The sequence below is a fragment of the Dipodomys merriami genome, unplaced genomic scaffold (genome assembly GCF_024711535.1).
Source record: "Dipodomys merriami isolate MVZ:Mamm:240054 unplaced genomic scaffold, mDipMer1.0.p SCAF_384, whole genome shotgun sequence".
NCBI classification, from domain to species: domain Eukaryota; kingdom Metazoa; phylum Chordata; class Mammalia; order Rodentia; family Heteromyidae; genus Dipodomys; species Dipodomys merriami.
Window position 1 is genome coordinate 367,130 of NW_027205426.1, and position 12,314 is coordinate 379,443.

The 12,314-nt window shown below is 44.5% G+C and overlaps 1 protein-coding gene across 2 annotated transcripts in view; it reads right to left on the reverse strand.

Moving 5' to 3' along the window:
• LOC138805063 (low-density lipoprotein receptor-related protein 6) overlaps positions 1-12,314 on the reverse strand; it is an 86,646-nt gene that overhangs the window by 15,569 nt on the left and 58,763 nt on the right. For both annotated transcript variants that reach the window (XM_069989619.1, XM_069989618.1), the window contains exons 17-22: positions 12,161-12,286; positions 9,737-9,973; positions 8,720-8,830; positions 7,629-7,859; positions 6,617-6,753; positions 5,550-5,647 (exon numbers count right to left, since the gene is read on the reverse strand). In XM_069989619.1, the coding sequence (XP_069845720.1) occupies positions 5,550-5,647; positions 6,617-6,753; positions 7,629-7,859; positions 8,720-8,830; positions 9,737-9,973; positions 12,161-12,286 (940 nt within the window). The remainder of the gene's footprint in view (positions 1-5,549; positions 5,648-6,616; positions 6,754-7,628; positions 7,860-8,719; positions 8,831-9,736; positions 9,974-12,160; positions 12,287-12,314) is intronic.

The following is a 12,314-nucleotide window of genomic DNA, read 5'->3' on the forward strand; positions in this document are numbered from 1 at the left end:
ATCCCACCCTTGGAATACAATCTCTCTCTCTCTCTCTCTCTCTCTCTCTCTCTCTCTCTCACACACACACACACACACACACACGCGCGCACGCACGCACACACACACACACACACACACACACACACATCCTATCGTGGAGTCTTTTCAATCATCCCACCCTTGGAATACAATCTCTCTCTCTCTCTCTCTCTCTCTCTCTCTCTCTCTCTCTCTCTCACACACACACACACACACACACGCGCACGCACGCACGCGCGCGCGCGCACGCACGTGCACACACACACACACACACACACACACACACACACACACACACCAAGCCCAGATGTGGAATACTTGCCCCTATCAATTGGGAATCAACCTGCTCACCCTTGGAATACACTGGCATATGGACCTTGGTCTTCTCACACTTGGAATAGAATAAACATCTTGAATATCACATCTGGAATACCATCACCTATAAATCTGCTGTTCAGCCCCTCCTAATTGGAATCCGATGGTGTATGCACCTGGCATTCTCAGAATGCATGCTTGGAGTATCAGTACATGGGCATCTGGACATAGGCCAAGACACAAGTACCCTTGCAAAACCAGCCATCTGGATACAGCAAGCACACATGGCATGTCAAGTGACTACAAGTACACAGATCAAAACACGTGTGGATTACCACTGACCACACTCCAGTACCCTGCAAGGTGGAAGTTGGAATACAATAGGAATACCACCTGAATATAGCTGGAATTCACCAGCCAACAGAAGTAATGCAGCATTGACACATCTGCATTTTCACAAGCTTAATACAGAACAACATCATCATTTTTTTTTTTGAAACTTACAAAGCCTACCCTTGGAATACAGTCATCTACTCAACTGGAGCTTAGCAAGCCCACATGTGAAATACCATCCTATCTTGGGTTTTTTCAATGTCCTCACCCTCGGAAAACAATCCTACATATATCTGAACTTCTCCAAGCCCAGGTCTGGAATACAGTTCCTATCAATTGGGAATTTCACCTGTTTATCCTTGGAATGCAATGGCATCTGCTCCTGGAGTGGCAGAGTTCACATGTGATATACCTGTACCTAGACATCTGGACATCTACAAGACAAAAGGGGAACTGAAATGCCTTCACATCCAGATACCATCAAGCTCATGTGTGGAATAGCAGCAGCTAGGAGTACAGGTATCAGCAGATGTGGAACACCATTGACTACATCTCCAGCATTCAAAAGGCCAAAGCTGGAATGCCATCACCAGCATCTCTAGAGTACAGCAATACCACATTTGGAATACCATCCTGAAAGAGTTTGCAATTCACCACCACAAGAAAATACCTACGATCACTACTTCATCAGCCAATATGGAATACAGTCAGCATCCCCTGGGGAAATTATAATGCCATTCATTGATTGGAATATAATCCCTACCTGAATGGAGATTAGCCAGTACATCTGTGGAATACCGTCCTATTCTGGTGACTTTGCAGCATTCTCAGTTGGAATACAATTATACACACATTTAGACTTCCTCCAGCCTTGGTCTGGAATATCATTACATATATCGTGGGAGTCCTGCCAGTTCATGTTTTGGATATAATGGCGTATGCAGCTAGAGCTCACATTTGGAATACCAGCATCCGAGTATGGGGATCAACACACATATGGGATTACCATCAAGCTCCCCTGCAGCATTCAGTATTGCCAAAGTTGGAATAAAGAAATACAACAGGAATACCTTCCTGAATATGGCTAGAATTCAACAAGCCAACAGAATAATACCATCACCAATACATCAGTGCTTCAACAAGGGCAATATGGAATTAACAATGCCATTTTATCTGGAATTTACAAAGCCTATCCTAGCAATATAGTCACCTAGTCAACTGAAGCCTAGCCTGCACACATGTGCAATATTATTCTATCTTGGTTTTTTTTTTTCAATCTCACATCTGGAATACAATTCTGCACATATCTAGACTTCTCAACCCTTGTCTGGAAATAGCATCACGCACATCGTTGAAACTCCGCCAGTTCCTGTTTGGAATACAATGGTGCATGCAACAGCTGGGGCTCACATTTTGGATACCAGCACCTGAGTACAGGGATCAACAGACCTGTACCCTGACCCAATCCTAGCATTCAGAAAGACCAGCGGTATAGTGGGAACACCATCACCAGCATAACTGACACAGGGAATACCATCACCTATGTACCAGCACTGCAACAAGTCTAGTAAGGAATACCATCCCCTTGCCATGTGGAAATTATAATAGCCATGCTTGGAATACAATCACCTACCCATCAATGAGCAACCGCACAGGTAGAATAGTCTCTTCCTTGATCTTCTTTTTAGCAACCTCACACTTGGAATATAATCATATAAACACCTGGAGACTCTCCAGCCCACATCTGGAATACCATCACCATCACCATCTGCAGTCCCTCTGGATCATGACTGGAATTCAATGGCATATGCACCTGGTGTTCCCACAGCGCACATTTGGAATATCAGTACCTTGGCATCTAGATGTTAGTCAAGACACAAGTGCACTTGCTGTACCAACCCATCGGGACACAGCAAGCGCATGCAATACCAAATGGCTGGAGCAACACGCATGGATTACCACTGACTACCATACAGCATCCAGGAAGTCCAAAGCTGGGATGCAGAAATATCAGAGCTGGAATACCATCCTGAACATGGATGGAATTCACCAAGCCAACAGAAGCATCAGTACTTAAACAAGTGTAATATGGAACAACATTGGCATTTTATCTGGAATTTACAAAGCCTACCTTTGGAATACAGTTACCTATTCAACTGGACCTTTGGAATACCATCCTATCTTGAGGTCTTTTCAATCACCTCACCCTTGGAATACAATCACACACACATCTGAACTTCTTCAGGCCCCTATCAACTGGGAATTTCACCTCTCACCCTTGGGATACAATAGCATATGCACCTGGAGTGGCAGAGTTCACACGTGGATAACTGCACCTGGACATCTGGACATCAACCAAGACCCAAGGAAAACTGCCATGCCTACACATCTGGCTCTCACCAAGTACACACATGGAACAGCAGCAGCTAGGAGTACAGGTATCAGCACAGATGTAGAACACCACCAAGTATGCCTCCAGTATGCAGCAAGGACAGAGCTAGAATACCATCACCTTCGTGTTTGCAGGAATACCACCCCAAATGTGGTTGGAGTTCACGGAGCTCACAGCAGTAATATTGTGGGTGACACATCTGTACTTCATCCAGCCTAATAAGGAATGTAAGGAAATATTTGGAGTGCCAGAACTATGAATAAAGAAAGAGCTGAATGGCAAACTCAACAGACCAACAGGTTTTATTGGACTGAAAATCTGAAAAAGGCAACCAAGTTTCCTTCAGCCTGGACGAAGAAAAACTGATACTCAGCTCTTTTATTAGGTAGAAAAGTGAAGTCAGGTGGGATAGAGGTCAGGAGTAGTTGGTATTGACTGGGATAGGGGCAAGATGGGAAGGTCCCTGGTCACAGGTTATCTCTTTGAGAGCTGTGGGGTATGTTTGGGGAAGGGGAAGGTGCGAGGAAACGATTGAGAAAAGAGATTGGAAATAGGCGGCAAGGGCAGTTGTAAGATAAGTCTGTCAGGCAAAGGTGAATGCTTTTTGTTTGTCATTTTCCATCAAGGAATACCATTCCCATGTCATGTGGAAAGTGCTGTGCCAATGGCTGGATTACAATCAGCAAGTGTACAGGTAGAATACCATCTTCTTTCTGCAACCTCCCACTTGGAATACAATCAGAGATATATCCTGACTTCCTCAAACCCAGGTCTGGAATACCACTGCCTACAAATCTAGGTCAGCCAGCTCAGAGTCCAGAGTTCATCGCTGGACTACCTGAACCTTGGCATCTGGATGTCACCAAGACACAACGCTTTATGTATCCAGATCTCACACCAGGCACATGCAAGGAATATGATCTCCTTCGAGTACACAGATCAGTACAGGTAGGGAATAATACCATCAACCATGCCTCCTGCAGTCAGCAAGGCCAGAGTTGGAATACCACCACCCCAGTGTCTCTAGAGTGCAGCAACACCACCATTGGAATACGGTCCTTAAAATGTCTGGAATTCAGCTGGGTGAGGTGGCTCATGACTGTAATCCCAGCTCCTCAGGAAACTGAGATTGAGGATCATAATTGGAAGCCAGCTTGTGCAGGCAAGTCTGTGAGAGTATGTCAACTTAACCAGTATAAGACTGAAGTAGAGCTGTGGTTCAAAAAGAAGAATGCGCCGGGCGCCAGTGGCTCACACCTGTAATCCTAGCTACTCAGGAGGCTGAGATCTGAGGATCTCGGTTCAAAGCCAGCCCGGCAGGAATGTCCATGAAACTCCTATCTCCAATAAACACTCAGAAAAATGGAAGTGGCGCTATAGCTCAAGTGGTAGAGCGTTAGCCTTGAGCTGAAGAGCTGAGGGACAGGGCTCAGGCCCAGAATTCAAGCCCCACGACTGACAGAAGAAAAAAAAAGAAGAATGCTAGCCCTGAGCAAAAAAGCTCAGGGACAGTGCCTAGACCCTGAGTTCAAGCCCCAGGACTGGCACAAAAGAAAATTCTAGAGTTTATAGAGACCACAGATGCCTAGGCATCTATACTACACCAAGCAGCACCAAGATTACTGTCACTATGTTGTGTGGAAATCATAATGCCAAGGGTTGGAATACAATCACCAACCTGTCTGGAAATTAGCACAGGTACCTGTGGAAAACCCTCTTCTTTCATGGCAGTGTGACTGTTGGAATACAATCATATATACATCTGGGTTTCCTATCCATCGATTTCAGTCTGCCCATGGTTGGAATACAAAGGCATCTGAACGTGGAGTTCCCACAGGGCACATCTGGAATATTAGTGCTGAGTCCTATGGATGTCAGACAAGTCACAAGCATAGGGGAATGCTGACGTACCTGGAGGTCCCTGACCACTGTCCACGCATCTGGTGATCCAGCACACACGTAGAACACCACTGCCTACAAGTCCACTGATCAAGCCCACAAGTGGAATACTATCAACCCATGCATCGGCACTTCACCACATAGCAGTAGCAACTCTGCCATTATGCATCTGGAAGTCATCAGCACACAGATGGAATACCATCGTCAAGCAGCCACAGGTCTGTGGTGCAGCAGGTGAAATGTTTACCATGTTTATATTTATGTCCATGTAATTATGTTGTATTGACTGTTTGTTTATATGTTTATGGAGTTTAGTAGGCCCACAGGTGGGATACCATAGCCCCAGAGTCTCCAGTTCACCAAGGCCACAACAGCAGAGTGTATGGCATCTAGAGTCCAAGCCCAAAGGCAAAGCACCATCACCTATGCATCTGTAGTTGGACACGTCCCTCAGCAGAACACAATCACCTAATCACCTGGAATTCACCATGCCAATGATGGAATACAATCTCTACACATCTTCACCAATCCCACAATGAACTCCACCTCTTCATCCTCCTCAGCAATTCTGATGCTTGATGTTCATTACCTGTATGACCGGTGAGTTGAAGGACTGTTTGAAGAATAACCAAATTCCATAGTGTAATGTGATCGCTCCGTAGCAGGGGATGGCGGAGGATTCAAAATCTAAAACAAAAAATGATTAATGTATTAAGTAACACCACAGATTCTATCTCCTTTTCCTCCATCTTGTTTTCTATTCCTTCCTATATGTATACTATTAACATAATTCTTTTCCAAGGAAAACTCAAACAGCCCTTTAGAATTTTGGCTCCCTTTCCCTAGAAGACAATGTTACCATGGCCACACACAACCAAGGGATGAAAAGAAAATAGACTGTTCACTCATTTAGTACAGCTGGGGTCTAATTTTCATCATCTTTTTTTGGGGGGAGGGGGGAGGAGGAGAGGGGCAGTACTGGAATTGGATCTCCACTTCAGGCTCGCTAGGTGCTATACCACTTCATATGTGCCTCTCAACCTACATTCTGATTTTTTTTCAAACCTTTTTTCTATGTTCACAGAAAACTTATAAGTTTGGGGGAAATCCTAGCTTTTTTTCCTAAAATGAAGGTTCTACACCTGCCAAGTTATGTACACAGTGATTCTATTTTACTTCAATTATAAAGTTAATGCAGTTCTTTCAAATAGGTTATTAGCTAGCAAACTTAAAAGGTTTATATAAACACAGGATAGTTAGTGGTGGTGCTAAGTCCCTAGAGCCTTATATATTTAAATTCTACATTAAAACAACTTTTACACTACCATCATTGAGTACACATTCCAAATGTGGTTATCCTAGATGTTATGATGTTAGTTTGTATTTTTCCTGGTCCTGGGGCTTGAACTCAGAGCCTGGGTGCTGTCCCTGAGCAACTTTTGCTCAAGGCTAGCATTCTAACAACTACACCCACGTCTCTACTTTCGATTTTTCTGTGATTAACTGGAGTCTCACGGACTTTTCTGCCCAGGCTGGCTTCACACAGTGATCCTCAGATCTCAGCCTCCTAGGATTACATGTGTGAACCACTGGTGCCTGGCTGATGTTATATGTTTTTAACACTCAAGGAACAACAAAACAGATCAGGCTGCTTACTGCAGGGAAGTAAGTGCCTTTGGTGCTTGAAGAACTGCTTGACGATGCTCCGGTGACGTGGGCGCGGTCGTAGGGAGGTCCACTGCTCCCCCCCATGATGCTCAGGGAGCTGATCATTGACTTTCCTCGAGACATTCCTAACATGAAAGAGGACAAAGACTGCAGATGAGCCATGCCCAGGACATAACATCATATGTAATTTGGGATTGTAAACACCAACAGTCAAAACCGTGATTTCAAACAAAGTAAAAAAGCCTTCATTCCCTATCCATAGCAGAACAGCTCCACCTACTGGTGGAGTCAAAGCCCTGCAAGGTGAGAGGTTCCAATGGAAGTCCTGAAGTGGGGGAGAGATACTAACTGCTCTGAGGAAAGCAGAAGCCAATTTCAGGGCACAAACACAACATGTGAAAGGTATTCCTCTCCCCCCAGTGTTAAAAAAAAATGTACAATCAAAACTACTAATGTGTAAGAGATTATGAAAATAGGTATGACCCATTATTGCAGCTGTCTGCTTGCTTCAGGGCTAGAGGCAGAGTAAGCAGTTTTTTTCAGAAGCCTCTGCTCCTCCAAGCTCATTACCAGCAGGACTGCTTCTGGAAAGGAGCAACCTGCCCCGGTGCTGTCCGCACGCTCCATGTAACACTGACTACTTGGCCTCACCCCTGTCAGCCACACTCCTTCCCCTGCCATCCAGCTGTCCAAAGCCCAGTCTGCTCATCTGGATTTGGTGGGGAGGTTGGACTCTTTTTTTCCTGAGGGCTGTAGCTTCTAGGTCCTCACCTCAGGCACAGGCTCCCCACTTTTTGAGCCATGATACCATCAGGGCAGAGGGAGGTCTCAGCACCTACCAATGATCTTTTTCTCTATCCCTGAGCAGTTTCCACTGAGCCACAAGCCCTCTGATTTAAGGAGGTGTGAAAAATAAAGTGTTTTCAACCTAAAGCCATCTAGTTGAAAGAGCCTATTTCTATCACGGGAGTGTATCTGTTCTTGTAGCTTCCCAACTCACCCGGAAGAGACCCCGACAGAGAACTGGGGTGTGGCACATAGCCCAGTGGCACTGAGGCCGGGCCGGGCACCACATAGTCATTGGTCATGGTCTCTCCATCACCCTTCATGCGTGGACACAGCATCCGCTGGCAGATGAAGTAGATGGTTCCAGAAACAAAAATGGTGACAATCACTCCAATAACAGAACCGACTGTGTTGGTGGCCTGTGGGGCTGGCTCTTCCGTTGGATCTACAATGGAGAATACTACATGATTATCCAACAAGGACAATGCGTATAGTAAGACAACGGCAAAGCATTTTTTGTATGTACATTTAGGCTATCACCTATGGAAATCTACTTCTGTGGATGTTTCTCTGAACATAACAAAACTGCTCTCTTTAAGGGATTTCTCAAAGCAACACACACACAAAAAAAATCCCTGGCACAAAAAGCCAACTTAAAAAGGCTTTTTGTTGTTGTTGTTTCTATTTTTGTTTTCCTGTCTTATTTGTTCATTTATCTTCCTTTGGGAGGGACAAAGGTGAACAAATGCAGCAGTGGTACTCACTAGACACGATGTGAAAAATGAACTATACAACTTGTGGGTGGGGACAGGAGGGAAAAACTGGGAGAGAGCCAGGGGAAGGGTGGCATTGTCCACCTCCTCTGAACATCACCTTTATAATACCAATAAAAAATAGACAACTTAATACTTATTCTTAATAAGGAAATCTTAATCATAAAGAAAAGGAGAAGCCAGGAGACGGTGGCTCATGCTTGTAATCCTAGTTACTCAGAAGGACTGCGGTTTGAAGGCAGGAAAGTCTGAGAGACTCTTATTTCCAGCTAATCACAGAAAAAGCTGGAAGTGATGCTGTGGTTCAAGTGGCAGAGCAAAAGGAGCTCAAGGACAACATGCAAGCCCCAGGACCAGGAGAAAAGAAAAAAGGAAGGAGAAAGCGCTGTAACCTACCCAGGAGGCTGAGAACCCGGGACCACAGTCTGAAGGTAGGCTAGGCAGAAAAATCTGCAAGGCTCCATCTCTAATAAACCAGCAAAATAATGGACTAGAGACACAGCCCACGTGGCCTTCAGGGTAATGTACTTACAACAATCCAGCTCGTCAGATTTGTCTCCGCAATCCACGTGATGATCACATTTCTTGTGCTTTCCTATGCACTGACCATTGGCACAGCGGAACTGGTCAATCAAACAGAGCACTAGGAAAATGCAAATCATTTTCCTGTTTTTACTGTGTGTCAGGCAATTCCACCAAGAGTTAAAAGGTGCTTTCTGAGTACAAATGAAAACCCACTAACTAGACTTCTGGAAAGCCTCTAGCTATTATTCCCTGTGCTGTCCTTCAGTAGGAAAGAGCAGAAAGGGAATCTAGCAAGTAACTTCCTGTTCTTTCAAGTTCTTCCTTTACTAATAACGACTTTATCCTGTAGGTCACTAGAACAGGTTTTATAGTGTACAAGGCTCACAAAGGGAAGAGAATGCAATATACCTAGGGCTTACTAGAAAACTACTACTTTTACATCTTGATGACCCAATCTCTCCATGTTCTCTCACAGGACTCAGCTCACTGCTGTGGTTTAGACATGGTTTCGGTACGGCCTGAAAGGTTTGTGCTCTGGAGCTCTGGAGGCAAGGTTCACAGGGTGGCCCTGTACGGGTGACGGACCTCTGAGGACAGAGGCACAGGGAGCCAAGTGGAAGATCACTGTGTTCCTTTCCTCAGAGTGGATTAAGGTAGCTCTTAGGAGACGTTTGCTCAGTTCTTAACATGAAGTTATCCAAATAGGAAACCGCCCCTCCTCTTGCTCCAGCAGTTTGTCTTAAGGTGTGTTATCACAAAAGTATTCCTGCTACTGCACTGTCATTTGCCATGAAACCTTCCTCAGAGCCCAGCTGATGCTAATGCTACACACACACAACCCTCAGTGACCCAGCCTTAGGTATGCCATTACAGTAGCAGAAGTCTGACTACCACATAGTAACCTGTAAACACCTTATCCATTTGCTACATGGCATTTACGTTCATAAGGAATTCAAATATAAAGAAAGCCCAACTACTTGACGAGGAAAGGCTCTGTGCGCTGGCACTGAGGAATTCTGGGTACCTTCACAGTTCTTCTCATCAGATGTATCTTGGCAGTTTGCATCTCCGTTGCACCGAAGGGCACCATCGATACACTGCCCACTGGCACACTGGAACTGGGACTCGGAGCACACAGGACAGTTGAGCTCATCACTGTGGTCCTCACACTCAGTGAAGCCGTCACAGCGCCACGCCACAGGGATACAGTCGATCTCCCCGGTGAAGCAGGTGAAGTGCTGAGGAGAACATGTGGGAGGTTCTTCAAATGGACGGGGAGGGAGTGACAAAACACAACACTGGTCACACAGAGGTAGCAACGTCCGCTCCAGAGCACTGCACATCTGATAACATTTATATGCTTTACAACACACATCTAACTAGTACTTCCTATCAAACTATGACTCACGTTTTCTCACATTGTAATTCAAGTAGGATTTTATCTGCAAGCTGTTACAATCTCACAAATAATCTGGCAATAATCACTGTGGTCAGCAAACTCCATGTATTTTAAGGCCAGACTAGAATCCAGGCTTCCTATGAATAACCATCTCCTAGGATTCTGACGCTGCTTTTCGATTGATCCACAGCTCAGAACTGTTTTAACAATTATTCTAAGATGTCATTTTCACTACCTTTGCACTGATAAACACAAGGAGTGGTGGGTAAGACTTACTGGCACCTGATGAGAATAAACAGAATCAGGCAGGATCACACTCCACACAGCTACACACTCACAGCTTGGAGATACATGAAGGCCAGTTTCTCCAGATGAATTAGTTCTATGAACTGTATTATGAATATATTAAAATCAGCTCCTGACCCTACATCCCTCTGGCATGAAGCTCATATTGTACACCTAAAACTGACAGTCTCTAAGAGAAAAGCCATTCAGACAATGTCATTGTTTTACAAATGAGGACGGAGGCTTGGAGAGGCTGACCCAGTACCCAAGGACACACAACCTCCTATAAATACCTGATAGCTAAAAAAGAAAAAGTCATCAGTAGCTCAGATCTATAATCCTAGTCACTAGGGGAATCAGAGGATAACGGTTCAAAACCCAGGCAGAAAAGTCCTCGACTCAATCTCCAAAATAATCAACAAAAAGCCAGGCTAAAAATGTAGTTCAAGTGGGAAGAATGCCAACAAAGCAAGCAAGCAAGAAGCCCTGAATCCAAACCCCAGCAAAGGCAAACAACAACAAAAACAGAACTAGAAGGACATCTCTTTAAAGTCTGTCCTATTTACTACTGTCATAGTTTCTTTAAAAACTTATGCTAATCAGGCACTGGTGGTTCATGCCTATAATCCTAGCTACTCAAGAGGCTGAAATCTGAGGATTATGGTTCAAAGCCAGCCCCAGACAGGAAAGGCCATGAGACTCTTTATCTCCAATGAACCACCAGAAAACCGGAAGTGGCACTATAGCTCAAAGAGGTAGAGTGCTCATCTTTAGAGAAAAAGCTCAGGGGCAGTACCCAGGCCCCGAGTTCAAGCCCCACAACCAACCAAAAAATAAAATAAAATAAAAAGAGAGGGGCGTGGGGGAGGTGCGGGGGACCTGGGCAATAAAAGACTCCATTAATAGGAAAAAAAAAAAAAAAAAGGTTCAAACACCTCCTCCTAACTCCATAATTGGGTGGCCAAGCTGAGGCCTCTGTGAACATTAAGACTCAAATGTTGTACAACAACAAAATCAAAACAATCTTTTGTCACCTGAACCAAAAACATTTGTGTATCAGTCTCATTAATAACTGTAGGTATAAAGTCAATTCTTGTATTCAGTGATTTTTTTCAAACAACAGAGCGGGTGTTAACCTGGTGCAGGGCACTGCCAAACTGTGTTTCAGTCCACCGTGATGAAACCATTTCACCACAAAGCGATCACCTGAGATGCTGCTTCAAAAGTAATTTATTTTGGGTAGATAAGTAATAAAAAAGAGCAGGAAACCTCAGTGGACACAATTCCAACAATGATATCCACTGACAAGCAATGAGAATTCAGTGGATAGAGCTCAGAAGAGATGGAAGAACTTTTTTCATCTTGCCTTCCTAACATGTTACTAGGAAACAGTCATTCATAAACTGAAAATATGATGATGCATATATAGTGAAATAATAGTTGGCCTTTAAAAAAAAAGGAAATCCTAATGTCCAAAACAAGTGATAATATTATGTTAAATGAAATAAGCAAGGTACAGGAGGACAAACACCCTAAGACCTCACTCATATGTAGGGACCTCACAGAAACAGATGGAAATAGCAATTATGAGAGGATTGGGGAGCGGGGGGGAAAAGGAGTAACTCACAGGCACCACACAGTGAAGAGGAATACGAGGGACCAACCCAGTTAGAAGAATGTGCAACTTCACCTCTACCCACCTCCAGGCTAGACAGAGAATATGGTGGCACTTGTATTTGCACAAGAAAGTCACAGCACATTTACCTCCACAGGAGAGCTCATCCTGAAGCAGAACCAGGTGCATGGGACAGGAGCACCTTGTAGTTCCATCCCCTTTCACGAGACAGATGTGCGAACAGCCACCATTATCCTGAGCACATGGGTGCTGTCCTGGAAAATAAGTGATGCATGAAACAAA